General features: G+C 37.7%; 1 protein-coding gene across 3 annotated transcripts in view; it reads right to left on the bottom strand.

Annotated features, from left to right (window-relative positions):
- MLF1 (myeloid leukemia factor 1) overlaps positions 1-12708 on the bottom strand; it is a 37801-nt gene extending 25093 nt beyond the window's left edge. For all 3 annotated transcript variants that reach the window (XM_030330225.1, XM_030330226.1, XM_036064293.1), the window contains exon 1: positions 12547-12708. In XM_030330225.1, the coding sequence (XP_030186085.1) occupies positions 12547-12593 (47 nt within the window). In that variant the 5' untranslated portion in view covers positions 12594-12708. The remainder of the gene's footprint in view (positions 1-12546) is intronic.
- Between the last annotated feature and the right edge of the window lie 6287 nt (positions 12709-18995).

The following is an 18995-nucleotide window of genomic DNA, read 5'->3' as shown; positions in this document are numbered from 1 at the left end:
CATATTTGCCATTCTATCCATTCCTTCCTTGTAGAACCTTGAACCCTCTATGATTTTGTCCTGCATATTGGAAGAAATCCCTTGGCTCAGTTTCCCAGGTTACTAGTCTTTGTGAAAATTCTCCTTATCTCATTTTTTTTCATTTTAAGATCAAAAATTTAATTTCTGGTATCTCTGGTTATTTTTAAATGACTGCACTATCCTCTGACATATCTAAAGTTTTTCACATTCAATACATTTCAACCTCTTATCAACTGCCCTTCCATACTTCAGACACTAGAAAGGTTAAGACTTGGGGTACCTAGGCGGCTCAGTTGGTTAAGTGTCCAACTCTTGGTTTTGGCTCAGGTCATGATTTCATGGTTTGTGAGTTTGAGCCCTGCATCGGGTTCTGTACTGACAGTGTGAAGCCTGCTTGGAATTCTCTCTCCCTCTCTCTCTGACCCCACCTTGCTCTCTCCTCTCTCTCAAAATAAATAAATAAAACATATATATATATATATATATATATATATATATATATATATGAAAGCTTAAGACAATTTTGTGGACTCTACACCAAAGTTTCTGGATTTAGGTTCTGCCACTTACGGGCCATTATCTGAGAATTGGAAGGTAGAAGTGCAAAAGAGTCTGTATGTACTATTCTCTTTTTTGGTAATCATGATCACAGAAGTACACAGTCTTTCCGTAGCAGTGTTAGCAGAACTCCAAGTGTGTGATCACTAGAGTTTATGAGTATTGGGGAACAGGAAAGGGAAATCCATTTTGCTAGTATGGGTCCTAGCAGGGACACCATGGCTTTGCAGCCAGCAGCAGTAGCAGCAGCCTTCCAATTCAATAATTCCTAATGGGAGAATTGGCTATTACGCCCTTGGTGGTCTAGATCTGTGACTTGGATTTAGGAGTCATTCTTGAAAGTTTAATCTAGAGTCTGTTTCTTAAGCCATCACAACGATTCTCTAAGCTGTTTAATGTCCTGTAATAAATTCTTCCTAAAGTTTCTTCCTAAAGTCACCAGAGTAAATTTGTTTTCTGCAACTGAACTAATGTAGGTAGGAAGGTTTACTTTCGTCAGCTTTAATCCCATTCCAGCACTTCTAAGTAGTATTGACTATTCAAACTATTTTATCATTTTTCTTTTAAGTACTCTTCACTATCTTCTTTTCTACTTTCTTTCCCTCAAAAAGAAGGCATAGGTTACCATTATTGAGAGTCAAAGGAGACATTTTTTAAAAATTCGTGCTAAAAAGTCTTGTTATTTGTGAAAGCCTTCTTTATAAGTAGACTATTGGAAACAAAATAACATACAGAAAATATTGCTTGTCTTTTCCACTAGATTAAAAGTTTCTTGAGGAAAAGGAACAGATCTCTCTTGTTCACTCCATGTCCAAAATTACCTAGCCCACAGAGGTTTCTTTACTGATGGAACAATAATGAAAAACGGATAGGAAAAAAGTCATTAAAAAACTTTTCAGCACTTCTAAAAAGAATTTAAATGGAATATTATGCTACCTTTAAAAGAGCAAGGCAGATGTTTATGTGCTGACATGGAAGGATTAGCAAGATATACAGTATACCTCCATTAGCAAGATATGTAGTATACCTCCATTTATACAAGAAGTTTGTGTATATATGCTTATAAATATATAGCATATATCCCTGGGAAGCAATGCAGCCAACTGGTTACAGTGGTTGCATGCAGGGAGGGTAACAAAGGACCAGAGGTGAGAGGGAGTCCTTTTTTTTCCTGGTCTCAATAAGCCATGTTATTGAAGGACAGCACATACGGAAAAGTGCACATATCATAAGCATAAAATTTACTGAGCTTTTTCCCCATCTTAACCATTTTTAAACACACAGTTTAGTGTTAAGTATATTCACATCATTGTGAGGAGGGAGTCTTTTGTCCATGTATTCTATACATTTTGAGTTTTTGCCATAAGCATGTATTATATATTCCAAAAACACCTTTTTGAAAATGTAAAGCACCTAGATACTTTATAAAATAAGGTATTAATTACCAAATGTTGGATGTTACTGAATTTTAAGATTTAAAAAGTTTTAAAAAGTTTTAAAAAGTCTTATAGTGCATACGTAAATATGGAAAATTGATATGAGAAAAGACTTCTGTAATTCCAAATCAAATGAAAATGTTCACTCCAGGCTGTATAAATGCGTTTTTCTTTCTTAATAGTACTAAAGCTTATCTCTTGGCAAATCCCACTAAAATGCTGTAAAATAAAGTATGCCAATTTATCTTATTCTGTGAAAACCCTAAAGTTATTAACTTGTCAAAGTTATTAACTTGTCAAAGTTTATGGTGAGATGCTGTTAAATTTTGTTTAATAAATTAATATTTCCCAGATGTTATTAATTAGGCATTAGTTTTAAAAATATGCTAAGGCAGAAACTGTACTCCAAAACAATACGTAGTTGTGAGGCCTTTTTGCTTTAATTAAACTTGGGACATAATTCCCGAAAATGAATGTAGAAATTTATTACACAGAATGTTGTGAATGATTGATTCTACCATATACGGTGCAAAGGTGAGTGCTTTTAACTTATCTAAAGGATTTTTTTTACTGTGCTTAAGTAAATTAGATCACTGCTTTGCAGTTCAGAAACACATCTAAGCAGTGAAGTTTTACTAAAAATAAAGAACAAGGTGCCAATAATCCCATCAATCACAATTTAATCTTCTCAGAAAGCAGTGCCATTGCCCAGGTACACTTGATAATATTACAAAATATTAAAAAATAAAAAGATGAGGAGTGCCTGGTTGGCTCAGTCAGTAGAGTGTGTGGCTCTTGATCTTGGGGTTAAGTTTGAGCCCCATGCTGGGTATGGGTAGAAATTACTTAAAAATAAAATCTTAAAAATAATAAGTAATAAATATTGTCTACATGAACCTACAGGGAGGCTATATATGAGAGTATTTCCAGACTGTTTTATTCTACAGATCTGTTTATTCTTGCCCAATATCAAATGAGTAAAGAGACGGTTAAACAGAAAAATATAGCAGAAAAATAGCAGATCCTCTACATACCTTACCAACATGATAATTTCCAACCATCTCTGCATTAGGACCACTGCTGGTCTAGATGATTGATAACACTTTACAAAACATGTTTCACAAATCCATATTCTAAAAAATTGTAACATGTTAGTACTCTTACTTCTCCATTTACTCTCCTGCCATAACTCTCTTATCCTTTACATACTGATCCACTTGGTAACACTGCTCTATTTTCCAGCCTCTTCCTTCCTCACTGACAAATTTTATGCAAAGTCCTAAAAGAAAGTGTTTTTTCCAGTGTGTGCAGGTTAAGGATACTCTTAATGAAACAGAATACAAAAAATTTTTACAGGAAAATTAAACTATTCTTAACCAAATTAGTAAATGAATCGCTCAGGATGAATAGTCATTTTAGATAAATGATAGGTAGTAACTTAAAAAACACAGTTGTACCAAATTCACTCAGAAAGTAAAATAAAATGAAGACCCCAGACATTAGCTTTATTTAGATAGTATACATATTTCATCCTTTCCAACTAAAAACACACTAACATAATAAGAAACAAAGAAGTAAAGATATCATACATACAATGCAGAAAAATATCATAAATAAGGTCATTTTTCCACGAATTCTTGTGGCATTTTTAGTTTGGGATTTCTGTCTTATTGATAAAAGTGATAGGCACAGAAAATTAAAGAGACTACTATTCCTAGATTTTCCACCTGTTAAGGATTTCAGAATCACTATTTTAACAGTATAGGCAACTAGCATTATAAGGAAGTTGTAACAATTTAAAAATTAAATAGATCAATTGTACACAATGAGCACCTTAGGTTTTAACACAATGGAGAGCAGAAAGGGAGTTGTTTTATGCTTCAAAAAAACAAGATATGAAGATCAAATTAAGTTCATAATTAAGGAATCAGAATTTGGTGTCTGGATCTTCCACTTTTTACTTAAAAGAACAGAGTTTCAAGTAGTTTTTTTTTTTTAAACATTTATTTATTTTTGAGAGACACAGAGAGCAAGTGGGGGAGGGGCAGAGAAAGAGGGAGACACAGAATCGGAAGCAGGCTCCAGGCTCCCAGCTGCCAGCACATAGCCCAACACGGGGCTCGAACTCATGAGCCGTGAGATCATGACCTGAGTCAAAGTCAGCCGCTTAACAGACTGAGCCACCCAGGTGCCCCAAGTTTCAAGTAGTTCTAAGACCCAAAAATGAGTTGTCTAAGAAACGATTTTCTAATTCTTAGCTCAAAAACTAGGTTATTCCAAAATATTTCATATCTAGATGATACTTAATGTCAAATGATACCAAGTAATTGAAATTCTTTTAATTTTATTACATGTGATATGGTACTGTGTTTATGTTAGATGATCATATTTTTCAGAAATGTATTTGGAAATACATAGGGGTTAGATGACAAGAAATCTGAATTTGCTTTACAATACATTAGAGACACCAGCAGCAATAGAGACAGATAAAGCAGGTATAAATTTTGAAATTCTGGGTGACAAATACACAGAATTGCTTTTTAAGTTTTTTTAAGTTTATTTATTTTAAGAGAGAGGGTGAGCAGGAGAGGGGCAGAGAGAGACAGAGAGAGAGAGAGAGAGAGAGGGCGAGAGAGAGAGGGAGGGAGGGAGGGAGAATCCCAAGCAGGCTCCACACTGTCAGCACAAAGCCCATCTCGGGGCTCAATCCCATGAACTGTGCATAATCATGACCTGAGCAGAAAATCAAGAGTCAGATGCTTAACCGACTGAGTCACCCAGGTGCCCCAATACACAGTATTGTTATACTTCTGTAGTATGTGTTTGAAAATTTTCATTAAAAAAAATCTTAGAAGAACAAAAAGAAAAAGAACTATGTGGAGTTAAAGGATTTCACACTACCTGATATTTTAAAGTGGATGATCCAAAAGACAGTCCTTTTGCTTAGAGCTCTATATTCACTGGATATTTACAGCTTAGAACATGGGTACAAGTGTAGATATTAAAATATTCATTCTTATTAATATGCAGTCACTTGAGAAAACCAGTCAACTTTCCCTTTAGATATGTGGATGAACTTGAACTGCAATGAAGAAAAATACTTCAGGGGTGCCTGGCTGACTCAGTTGGTTAAGAGTCCAACTCTTGATTTTGGCTCAGGTCATGAGCTTGTGGTTCGCGGGACTGAGCCCGCCGTGGGGCTTTTTGAAGACAGCACGGAGCTCTTTGCAGACAGCACGGAGCCTGCTTGGGATTCTCTCTCCCTCTCTGCCCCTCTCCCACTCACGTGAGCACACACTCTCTCAAAATAACCTTAAAAAAAAGAAAAATACTTCAGAGAATACTAGATTTTGTTCTATGAATAAGTGAGTATTTAACAGCTATTATTTTCCTATAGAAACATAAAATTTAGTAAGATTTATTATTCTGATTGCATTATAATTGGGCTACAAATTCAATAACTAAATGTGGCTCATTTAATATGTTGTCCATATCTCTTTATTTAAATAAAGTAGATATATTTATATATAGAACAACTGTTAAAAACGTCTTTGTTTTTTGAGTGACATGAACAAAAGGCTGCCTGTTGGAAAAAGCATTAAGACAAAATTGGGCTCACAGTCTGGCTTTTGCACCTGTCCGAACCATTCAGGAAGAAATCTGGATGGGCCCTCCCTGAAGTGAGTTCAATTCTTGTCTACCCAGAACAGCAGCTGCTCAGAGATAAAACTAAAAGTTCTCTTGTTCAACCTTAAATTCTTTTTTATTAAAGCCAAAATCTCTTGTGGTAGCAAGGAGCTATTTTATGATTTTAAAAATTAACCTAATGCAGAGTTTGTTTTCTCAGGTGAGAAGTCAATTGCTTTTATATTTTTCTACCTATTCATATTATTCTCTTGGAAACTGATGTTTCATTCTAGGAAAATAAATTGGAAATATGATGAAGCCTTATAAAGTTCATATATCACAAACCGGTCATTTCATACACATAAACTAGTTTAAAGTAATAATTTGAAACGTGGTCAAAGATTTATATGAAGGGGCACCTGGGTGGCTCAGTCAGTTGAGCATCCAACTCTTGATTTCAGCTCAGGTCATGATCCCAGAGTCATGGGATCGAGCCCCATGTCAGGCTCCATGTTGAGTGCAGAGCATGCTTGAAATTCTCTCTGTTTCTTTCTCTTTCTCTCTCTCCCTCCACCCCCTCCCCAACTTGCACTCTCTCTAAAATAAAATTTTAAAAATATTCTTTGTCCATCCACAGGATGCAATACTTGCAGACACTAAATTCACGCTTTAAAGAATATCTAAAGACTAGGAAAATGATTGTGGTATATGTTGAGGAAAAGAGTGTATTTATGACCATAAAGCTTTGTTCTAATATTGGAAAATATTTTTTCACATATGGAAAATGGAAATGAAATGCACCAAAATGATAGTAGCTAAAATCTTGGTTGCATGATTTCCTTTACCAAACTTCCTATAGTTTTCAGATTTTCCCTGAGGATGCATTTTCATTTAAATAAGAAAAAATTTACTTATGCTATTATGATGGCCATACTACCTCTTTTAAGATTGCTAACACAAACCACAACCAAACAGGATGATGTTTGGCACCAAATGTACTTTTTCTACTTCATATTATTTATCTATCACAAGCTAGGAAAAATAAATTTTTGCCCCCTGACCAAAATTAACTTAAGTCAGACTGGGAATAATTTCTTTTTTTTTTAGATTGGGAATAATTTCAACATAAAAGGCTTTTTTTTTAATGTTTATTTATTTTTGACAGAGAGAGAGAGAGAGAGAGAGAGACAGAGCATGAGCAGGGGAGGGGCAGAGAGAGAGGGAGACACAGAATCTGAAGCAGGCTCCAGGCTCCGAGCTGTCAGCACAGAGCCTGATGTGGGGCTTGAACTCACAGACCGCAAGATCATGACCTGAGCCGAAGTTGGAAGCTCGACCGACTGGGCCACCCAGGCGCCCCAAAAGGCTTTTTTTTTTAATGGATAATATGTTTTACTTCAAAATAAGTTCCTGTTTTTAAGACTCTCTGTCTCTGTCTGTCTGTCTCTCTCTCTCTCTCTCTCAGGAATATCTATATCTATATAGATATGTATATGTATATGTACATATCTATATATATATGTATATGTATATGTATATGTATATGTATATGTATATGTATATATATATGGCCAGTTACAATTTCATTTGGCCCATACAATAATATAGTAAAAAGGAATATATTTTTCTTTAAACATATGGGTCTCAGATAATTGACATGGCAGTTCCATTCATCAAGGGAATGCCTTCCTTCCACTATACACAGTGATGGTAAAAAAGTTATTATAAGATTGTTACTGCTCTCTTGATAACAAAGAAATGTTCCCTAGTTCCAATGAGGTATACAGGTCCATAAAGAAAATCCAAAAGTGATCCAAGTTTTAACACTAGAAATAATGCATATTACACTCAAAAGAGAATCTTGAGGGTATGGGCCATGACTTCTACAAATTTATAATACAGTCCACAGCATTAGGCATATAATAGAAACCTAAGAAATATTTGAAGAATGAGTTACATTTCCATAGGCAAGTCTTTATTTCCCCACTGTTTAGAAGCACAGTTTAAAATGGTGATGTGGCAAAAGCCTTTGATGTTAAAAGGGTTGTAGGAATGACTATGGCCTCTCCCATCCTTTAAGTACTCCCCTACTTCTGTGTGGATTTTTACAATGTTTACTGATAAAACTAAGCATTATGATATGATTAGATGCTACCAAATGCCATTTCTTGACCCAGCAACTATGTTATATCATGTTATGCTCCTTAGCTCCTAATTCGATGGTTTGTACCTAATGAACCACAGAATGCCCCAAAAGTCTACTTTAGAAATTCTTTCAGTTCAAGGCTCATAGTGTCTCATTCCATCAAATATGATCTTAAAATCTGTGAAGTTCATTTATAATATCTATATTAAATATCTATATTAAAACATTTCTGAGAACAAACTTTTAGGTGCTAAAAATCACAATAGCTGTTAGGTCTTAACATAAAATGGGATCCTGAAAATCCAAACCTTAACCCAAACATTCATTGTTCACAAAAGCTTATTTAGAAAGGTGCTTTTGTTTTACTGCCTGTTTTATGACAATATTCTTATTCAAGAGAATATCAGTCAATGAAATGTCCATGGAATGTATTCACTTTCAACTCAGTGACTAAGTCAAAGCCAGGGTTGGGCTGCCTGGGTGGCTCAGTTGGTTAAGCAGCCAACTCTTGATTTCAGCTTAGGTAATGATCTCACAGTTCGTGATTTTGAGCACCATGTCAGACTCCATGCTGACAGTATGGAACCTGCTTAGGATTCTCTCTCTCCCTCCCTCTCTGCCCCTCCCTTGCTCATGCATGCTTACTCTCTCTCAAAAATAAATAAACATTTAAAAAAAAAAAAGTCAAAGCCTTCAACTTCCTTCAACTACCTCCAAAGAGCAAAATATTTTTTTTTTATTTAAAGAGATTATAGATATGTAAGTTTTAGCTCTTACTGAGAGCAAAGAGATGGGAAAAAGTAACATCCTGTGAAAATATGTAGGGGTTCTTTGACCAAAGACTGGTCATAACACATATGGTGCCCTAAAGGAAAGGCTAAGTATTTATTTATTATTATTATTTATGTTTATTATTTTTGAGAGACAGACAGAGAGAGACAGAGCATGATTGGGGGGGGAGCAGAGAAAGAGGGAGACACAGAATCCGAAGCAGGCTCCAGGCTCCAAGCTGCCAGCACAGAGCACGACGTGGGGCTCGAACTCATGAACCGTAAGATCATGACATGAGCCAAAGTCGGATGCTCAATCGACTGGGCCACCAAGGAGCCCCGAAAGGCTAACATTTACAATTAAAACTAAGGCCAATAGATTTGCCAACTTGTTTCTGAGCCTTTAATATCTAATGGCTGATATGTGGTAACATAGCTGTTCTTTGTAGACTTGCATGATGAGAATTTCCTTCTGTAGTTCAGAAGATTCAAAGTTCATGTTTCTGCACAAAGTAGACCTATATACCAGATATATGTAAACTTCTGTACTAAATAATCAATGCTTTTAGGATACAGTATAGATGCTAGAACCCTTTTAACCTCAAATTAATTTTCATGTCCATACATATGCATTTCTATTTCTTATTAAGCAAACATAAGTGAGAAGGGAAAGTGATATTCTTGAAAGCAAACTGCATGCCAGAAATGCCAGTTTTCAGCTTTTATGTTCTGACCCAAATTACAAGTATTATTCAGTTAAGAAGGAACAGCAATTTTCACTGAATTTCAGTTTTGCAACATCAGATATTCCCCCCCAAAAGGTTCCAAACATATAATAAAACACTAACCTTCAACATATCACTTTTAAAGTTTCCTTCTAATTTTCTCATGAAACATTTAAGACACACCATTTATAGTAAACATTGAAAATGAACATATTTGGAGGCACCTGGGTGGCTCAGTCAGTTAAGCATCTGACTCTTGATTTCAGCTCAGGCCATGATCTTAAGATCATGAGATCAAGCCCTGAGTCAGGCTCCACGCTGGGCATGGAGCCTGCTTAAGATTCTCTCTCTATCCCCACTCTCTCTTGCACTCTCTCTAAAAAATTAAAAAATTAAAAAAATTAAAATGAACATATTTGAATCAAGACTATAGATTTTAATTGTTTTTTAACCCAAATCTTTTAAACATTTGACAATTTGATTACAGTATTTTACCAGTCTCAAATTATTTAATAATTCTAATTTTATATCCAAAAAGTATTTTTTGTTTGCCCACTTTTGAATAATTAGTAAATTAGACTGTGTGCTTATATTGGTATCCTTGAACTGAACTAATGGTTATTTAGACAATGGTAGTGTTCAAAGTAGGGAGTGTCAACATCAACAACAGCATATGTTGAATGCAAATACTTTCAGCAATCAACTAAATACCAGATTAACTTTAAAACAGTGTAAAAGGGGCGCCTGGGTGGCGCAGTCGGTTAAGCGTCCGACTTCAGCCAGGTCACGATCTCGCGGTCCGTGAGTTCGAGCCCCGCGTCAGGCTCTGGGCTGATGGCTCAGAGCCTGGAGCCTGTTTCCGATTCTGTGTCTCCCTCTCTCTCTGCCCCTCCCCCATTCATGCTCTGTCTCTCTCTGTCCCAAAAATAAATAAACGTTGAAAAAAAAAATTAAAAAAAAAAAACCCAAACAGTGTAAAAGGACACCAGATTATAATTAAACAATATTTACTGAATACTTTCTACATGTCAGACATTAAATTAGCAACAAAGGACCCCAATGACACATAATGTTAGTAATAGGGCTAATATTTGTACAAAAGATGGTGGGCATAGAACCTTTCTGTGTTCTTTAAGGTCAGTGGATGATTTGATAAGGAGTCTGCCATCTTTATGAATTCCTTATGTTTGACTTATATTGAGTAATGGATATTCATTTTGTTTGGGGTTGGGGTCAAGGGGATGTGTCAAATGACAGATTACTGGAAATAAATAGGAACTCACATTCTCTTTCTTCTTTACTCCCCTACCCACCCAATTATGTTTACTCTTTATATAGTTAAATGTAGAGCAACGAAATTATAAGCATGCATCTATTTTATAAAGTTAATTACAATAGTTTTATCCTCAATTTATATGAAACGGCTGCCTGCATTTGAAAAAGTCTATGGAGAGCTATAACTGATGGTCCTTTGCATCCTAAGCATGGAGAAGAGTGTTCTTTGATGTATGCCTACTATTTGTGATCTGTTACTATTTCTGACCCTGACTCTTGGGTTCATTGCTTTTGCTCAGACAGTTACCCAAGAGTTTAAATTACACTTTTGCGAGACGTTTTAAAGAAGGTACTAATTATACACTCATGGTTTAGTTAAGGCCATTGCTCTTTTTGATATAATCAAGGACATAATACAACTCAAAAGTTGTCTACCATAATCTTCTTAACTGTTACCCATTGTACTGCTGTCACAATTACTTAGGAACCATTTCAACAGCTCAACTAATCTATGGATATATTTAGTCCCTATTCTCAGAGGCTTTTACAAGAGCAAATCATAATATAGCACAAAATTTAAAATTTGTTAAAATGACATTAATTGTAGATGTCCCAACAGCTCCCAAACAAGTTAACTACAACAGCACAATAAATTTGCCTGAATCCATACACTCCTTAATTTTAATGAATAATCTTTAGAATAAAATATTAATCATTACATTTTTCTATGTTAATCATTTCATCTTTTTTACCATTAATTATCCTTTCAATTATTATTTTTATGTTATTTGGTTTAAAATATTACTAACACATTTAAGCCACCATGATATTTTTTTTAAAAAACAATGAAACAATCTATGTGGTAAACTGTCAACATTTTAAACTTCTTAAAAAATGTCTCCAAGTTGCATAAAGAATTTAATTGATTAAAATAAATTAGGACACCAAGTCAAAATTCAAACTGGCAAAACATTTGGGCAAAAAAGTATCACAAATCATCCTGTCTTGGGAATTCAACTAGATTGTACTACTTTTATATAATCGCCAAAGGAAGAACTAAAAAAACCCACAGGCAACCTACCCACCCCCAAGAAAACTACATTATAATGAAGTAACTAAGTTCTGGATGCCTTCTTCCTAAGGCATCACATTAATTCACTTGGGACTGTCCACAGGGCTGATGCTTGTTTACCTGCGGTGTTAAATGCACCCTCTGCTTCCCTGTCCTATTTGCACTTTGACAGAAAAAGGAGTCCCTTTACAAACAAGGCTAGCTTTGTGACAAAGCAAGCACAAACAAACCAAACAGTGAACATGGCAACTTCCACCCACTCCGTGGTGAGGGACAGCATAACTCTCCAACTTTCTTGTGCTCTCATAAGCACATACTATGAAAAATGCTATTTTAAAAATGTTTCCCTTTACAAACAATTGTCATCTTGTAAGACATTCCCTGCCCCTCATTTGGGATCGAAACAGGTGTGAAAAGGGTCCTCTAAGCATAATTCCCACCAGAAATTCCACCTAAACGGCAGTTACCGTCACCTGCAAAGCTCTGCGGCTGCCAAGGCGGACCTCTGAACGCGGGAACTCGCTTGGGCACCCGAAGTCCAGTGCCAGGGGCCGGCTCGCACCTCTCCCCACCTCACGCCCCCAAATCCTTGTCTCTCCTCCCTCGCACGTCCCCAAGTCCTCTCCCTCCCCACGGCCCCCCAATCTTCTCCCCACACACACCCCCAAGTCTTCCTCTCTCCCCCCCAAGCCCCCCCAATTCTTCTCTCCCCAATCTCCCACACCCCTAAATTCTCTTCTCCCTTCACTCTCACGGCCTCGAGTCCTTTTCTTCTCCAGACAGCCTCCCGGAGTTACTTAAATTCCCTCTCGTCCTCTTCAGAGTTTTAACTCGCTCTTGTCCCTTAAAATAGTTCCCTTCAAGATCCCTGAATTCCCGCGCAACCGTGGGCTCCCGCCCCTCCCTCCCCACTCACGAGAAGAAGGGATCATCCTCAAAGCTGCTGCTCAGCATCCCGAACATCCTGGCTCCGTCACGGGCGGCGGCGGACGCGGACAGATTGGAAAAGGATGTAACTCGCCGCGGCCGCGACCCGAGCCAGCCTTCCCCACACAGTCAACGCTTCTCTCCCGGCTGCGAAGGCGGTGCCCGCCGGGAAAGGCGGTGCATGACGCCGAGCTGCTTTCCCATTGGATGCTGTTATCTTGACGTCACCAAGACGAGGCGTGGAACAATGCGCCGTTGCCATGGCAACTGTAGTCAACACAGTGGAGGTGAGAGGTTTGGCTTCCCTCCAGTCAGGCAGCCCTTCATGAAGACTCCTGAGGGACGAGATAGCTTGTTCCTTGGAACAAGGAACACAAAAATTAGACCACTCTCTGTGTGACCTTGGGCAAATCGTCCTCGGCATTTGGGCTGGATGGCTTCCAAAGATCCATTCACTTGCTGCATTTTGTGATCCACAGGAGTCATATGCAAAAACACTGTGGTAGTTGGTCAAAAGCTGGGCACAAATAATGAGAAAAAATGTGCAACAAGTTTTTGAGTACAGTTAATAAATAATGTACTCAGTGCTTGAAAGAAATGAGACTTATCAAGTTTCACAAACTTATTTGCCTTTTGTGAGTCTAAAATTCAACAAAGCAATATTTCCCAAAGTGGGAATGCTTGTTATATGTAGATATGGCATTTCAAAAGAAGATGAGAGAGTTGCTCTCGTTTTGGTCTTCTTTCTAGTCTCCATTTCAAGGCACAAGTCTCACTCTGCTACTAATATGTCTTTAATATGACTCCAGAATTCCTTAACCTAACAGAGTAGACCCAGTCATAAGGCCTGAAGCAAGCCCCCATATCCAACTAAAATTCCAGTACTATATAGTTTTGTTTTAATTGTATCTACATGTGAGCCTTCTGTTTATGGCAAATGAAAATGGTTTTAAATTTAAAACAGTGCAATACATTAATAGCTAGTGTCTACAAATGTAAGTGAAAAAGTGAGCTAACTTAAAGAAATAATACAGGTGGGATTAGGACATGGTGCAGGGGAAGGATATAGGACAGTGGTACTCACATTACTGAGTTTTGGAAAACACTGTCCTGAGAACTTCCACTAGTCTAAAGGCAGGTGGAAGAGAAGGTAGAAGAAAAAGAAGACATTAAAGAAAGTGAAGAATGATAAGAGTATAAGAAGAGATGCACCTTGTATGTCTACCTTAAGTACAGTGCGCACCCCAGACTCTTTAGGGGGCTGTTCTGTGGAGACAGAGGGCCATCCAGGGCTCCACAGGGCTTCCTGGGACCAGGCCAGAGAGGTGGCACTCTTCCAGCATGAAGAAGCATGCAGGACCTGATTTGGAGGTGGCAGGAGTGCTCAGAGGTTATTTTGGGAGCTGGAAATTTAATCCTTTGGACCTCTTACCTCCCCACCTTTAGCCAAGTTCGCTGGCAGCCTCCTTTTCCTGAGACTGGTGGTGTGAGGTAGGGCAGATTTTACGCTGTCCAAGTTAAGATAGCGTAGCCCTTCCAGGAAGAGGATATTTTCTTCTCCCCTGGCCTCAGAATGAAGTTCAAAGAGCATATACATGTTAGGGATTTTATAAATTAGTTTCACGGTAAAAAAAAAATGTTTTAGAAGACTTGAAATTATTTTCTCTTTAAAATAGTACAACCCAAGATGTTAAGGAGGGACAGGGTTTTTAAAAATCTAAAAACAAAAACCCCCTTAAATGAAATGGGGTAGATTATTGGTGATAAATGATAGTAAGTATTAAAATAGCTTTGGATTAAAGTCGAATAAAGCTACTTGGAGGAAAAATTTCCCCCTTGTTTCCACTGGGGTTTTCCTTAGGCTCACATCGTCAAAACATGAAAGCTTTATTCCAGGCACAGGTTAGTGACAGAGTTACCTGGAGATCCAAAAAGCAATTTGGGCCTAATAGCAAATGCTTTAAAAAAACATAATAATAATGGAGAAGAGTTGAAGCTGAAGAGATCTCATAGTTTCAGACCTGATGTGTGAGATATGGGAAATGAAAGAAGTACGAGAGGATGAATTTCCCAACAGGGAGCAGTAGAGGCTCGAGCAGGATTACAGGGGAGAGGGGCCTAGATGTGACTATAAATAGAATCACAATAGCTAATTGTAAGCACTTCATGTGCATTAACTCATTGAATCCTCACAAGATTTTTGTAGAGTAGAGATGGTTTTTATATTCAGTTATAAGTGAGGCAACCAAGAAACAGGCTAAGTAAATCGCCAAGATTCACACAGCTAGTTATTGAACAGGGATGGATTCCTGGCACTTTCCCTCGTGTGGCTGGTCGCATGAAATGTGGGTGATTGGTCACACTGAAAGATGCAGGATGAAAGCAGGTAATAATTTCTCAGGATCATACTGACAAACTAAATAGTGGGTCCAAACTAAAAAGCATAAGATTCAGTGGAAATATATTTAAACCAACAATTCAATTTTTATAAATATTTATTGAGGGCCTACCTTGTGTTAGGCACTGATCTAGACACTAAGGTATTGGAGAACAAAACAGACAAAAATCTGTCCTGGAATTTATATTCTTGTAAGAGCGGAATAAAAATAAATGGCATAGAAAGTAGTATGTTAAAAGGTGATAGGTGTAAGGGGATGGACTTGTGAATTATGAATGGAAATTCTGTGTAGGACTCATCGAGAAGGTAAATCTGAGAAGACTCAGTGGAAGAAAATGGACATCTATCAGAAAAACACTCCAGGCCAACGCAAAGGTCCTGAGGTAGCATGTGTATGTAACATGAGGTAGTCTGGTATATATAACATACGATCTATTCATATGTCCTGAAATTTACCTTCAGAGGAATGAGATGAGCTAAGTAAAGTGAAAATTATGTTTTGGGATAATAGCTCCTATCTATACGTCCTATGTTCCAGGCACTTCATTAAGTTCTTTACATACATTTTCTCATTTAAGCCCTACAGCAATCCTATATGCTAAGATGTTTATACCCATATTACATGCGAAAAAGCTGAGACCCATAGAAATCTGGTGAATGTCCAGTCAGTTCAAATCCAGATTAGTCCAACCCCAAAGCTTATATCCTTGCCACCACCCTACTTTGCCTCCCTATAAAAAATCAATCATTTGCTGAGCACTTCTATGTACATACATAATCTTTAACCACACCTCAACTTATGTTTCATTAGGAAGATCACTAACTGAATTGAGAAAATACAGAGAAAAGCGTAAGACCAACACTAACCTTACAACGCTATTAAAAACACCAAGAGTCAAAATGTCAATGAGTCCTCTTTTCTTTTATCCATTAATTCATCAACTATTTATTAAGGACCAATTATATACCAGGCACTGTTCTAGGCATTGAGGATGCAAAACTCCCTGGTCTCTTGGAGCTTACATTCTAGTAGACAGCTCTTTCAGCAGCTAATTCTGCAATTACCATTGTTACAGCACTTCAGAATTTTTAAAACACTTTCAAAGACATTATCTCAAGTGCCCAAGAAGAAATAAACAGGCTCTTGAGTGCTGGACTTTCAGACTTAATCATAGATCACCAGAGCCATCGGTGGTAGGCCATTATAAACACCTTTACCGCAGTTACTTTCAATGTATCTAGGATTTCATTGTCCTAATCCATTTGTCTTCAGCTGTGTTCCAGGAATGAGATGTTACAGCAAATTCACAGGGGGCATCATGAGACACTTTAAATTTTGAGAAACTTGACATCTTTTGGACATTGCACAAACTAGTACTTGAAATAGTTCACATTTCAATATTAGATTGTGCTATATTCCTTTAGATGATGCGTATCTTTGGAAAGCTAGGTTTTTAAAAATTGCTATGATAAAAAGGAGGTACCCCATGGAAATCCATGTGGAACAGGAATTGCCGGTGGCAGAGTTTACTCTGCTTCCAAAGTTTGAGAAGGCGAGTTGTGCTAGAGTAGAACACATCTGTTAGTAAGTATGATTACTAAAAAATGACATAAAATTATTTTTCTTTCAATTTATGTGCATTATTTTTTTTTTAATTTTTAATGTTTATTTATTTTTGAGAAAGACAGATAGAGGGCAAGTGGGGAGGGGTGGAGAGAGAGGGAGACACAGAACCTGAAGCAGGCTCCAGGCTTTGAGCTGTCAGCCCAGACCACGACACAGGGCTCCAACCGACACAAGCTGTGAGATCATGACCCGAGCCGAAGTCAGATGCTCAACGAACTGAGCCACTCAGACGTCCCTATGTGCATTATTTTTAAAAATGCTCCTGAGTTTTTAGGACTTAAGTTGTTTGGACCTTACTACATAGTAAACAGAATTGTTTGGTATTTCCAAACAGCTCTGAGGCACTAAGGGCTCATGGACTGAGATAGTTTGGAAACCTCTGTCCTAACCCCTGGATTTTTATTTTTCCAAATTTCTGTTTTTAAATTGAAAATTGTGTCATGAATACGTTTTCTCTAAAAGATGGGATTAATTTTGTTCTTAGCGTTTCTCTTCTTTTCAGTTAGCTGTCTTACCAGCCTCTGATAGGTTTACATTGTCCTCTTATGGTAGATGGGGGAATGGTGCATAGCAATGACGTGACATCTAATAAGAGCATAGATCCCAAGGTCTTCAAACTCCCTGTCAGGGCCAACTCTAGTCAGTATGGCATCATTGTCCAAATTGGGAACAGCTGCCTCTCTCTCAAGGTACCTTTACTGACGGTAACATTGTTTAATAAATACACAAATCTGCAGTGCGTGTGATATGCTTGGTGTCCCCTTAGGTGTTACACATTTGCCCATGGCAGCCCCACACCCAAGCCTGAATTCCTTCCACCAGACAGGAGTTAATGAGTACCAAGCTCCATCCACAAACTTATGGGCTCTCCCCCCCCCCCCACTGCTCCCCCCCACCTTCTGTGCGCTGTCCCTCTCAAACAAAAAAAATTATGTATTTTCCTGCAACTAAACTTACTTTACATTCTGAGTTCCCATTTCATTGGCAGTAACATCCCCCACCCCCAGGGAGACAATGCCAAGCTGTAGTTGGTTTTCAACCATGCTGCCTCCCTGAAGGCGTCTTTATTCCCCTCACTGGCTGGAGCCAAGGCCACTGAGCACCTCACCATGTGCCGCGCAATACAGTACAGGGAAGAATTGTCTTGCCCTAAATGCCAATAGGACCATCTCTGTGAGAAATAACACTCACATTTATCCTCCAGTGCCATAAAAATCCAAAGCAAGTTTGAGTTTACAGAAAGAATTTTCCAATGTTCACTTCTTTTTGGTGCCTGCTACTGAGCCTAGGGCTGGAGTTTTATTCACACTGAACTATAAACAAGCAGCAGACTTTTTCAGTTACATTTATTTTCCATTTCTGTGGACGTGTACATTCATTCATGGCTGGCTGTTTATTTTTCACAAACTGTAATTGAGTTATTTTATTGGAAAAAAATGTAAAGAAGATGTCACTTTCTGGAGTATTGGTAACTACTATCTGCCTTGGTGGAGACATGCTTCAGGCAGCCTCTTGGGGGCAGAAGCAGAGGCTCCGGGCCCTGGAGTTGGACTAACATTCAGGTGGTAGACAGGAAGCTCCTAGGAGAGAAGCAAAGGAATGTTTTGTTTTAGTAATGGAAGGCCAGAGAGGAAGGAGATATTAGAAAAGGCTGTGGAGGAAGTGAAGACCCACTGTAGGCTCAGGGCTGAGCCAGAGATTATACTATTGTTAATATATGTGGGCAAAAGTTTTGGCTTTTCCTACATTTCTCGGAGGTAAATCTTTGAGGCTTGGCTACTTGGGACTGTGTGTCGTGATCTTTTTAAAACAAAGAGATAAATGCTCTCTTTCATTTAGCAGTAGTTTCCATTTAAAAAGTGTGTACCAAGAGTTTTACAAACTTTCTCTCGATGGACTCTTTCAATAACCCTATGAGGGAGGCATCGTCTCCATTTTGCAGGTAAGAACACAGAAATTCAGAAAGGAGGAGTGATTTGCTTCCCCCCTAAGGATTCCAGTACTGATCTAACAATTTCAAGGTCATTTTCTTCTCACTACCCCCATAGCCAGCTCTCAAACAAAAAAGGACTCAATAGTATGGAAGTACATAAACATGAGGCTTCCAAGATCGTTCAAACTTTGATGTAGATTGTTTGGTTTAAGTACATGAAGAGGTTTTCCTGAAAAACAAACAACAAAAATATTATTTAATGAATAAAACCAAGACTATTACTCCAAGGACAATTTTAATGACAATGTAAAATACAAATATGTTATATTAATTTTTATTTGTAGTGACAAAACTCCAACTTTCTACAGAGCCCTTAATGGATCCATATGTAGTTGATAAACATCCACATCCAAAACCTGATTCATTTTTTAAGTTTACTTTTAATTGAGGTATAATTTAAATGTGATAAAGCACACTAAT

The sequence above is a fragment of the Lynx canadensis genome, chromosome C2 (genome assembly GCF_007474595.2).
Source record: "Lynx canadensis isolate LIC74 chromosome C2, mLynCan4.pri.v2, whole genome shotgun sequence".
NCBI classification, from domain to species: Eukaryota; Metazoa; Chordata; class Mammalia; order Carnivora; family Felidae; genus Lynx; species Lynx canadensis.
Note: the sequence above shows the minus strand (reverse complement) of the source record. Positions and strands in the feature narration are given on the sequence as shown.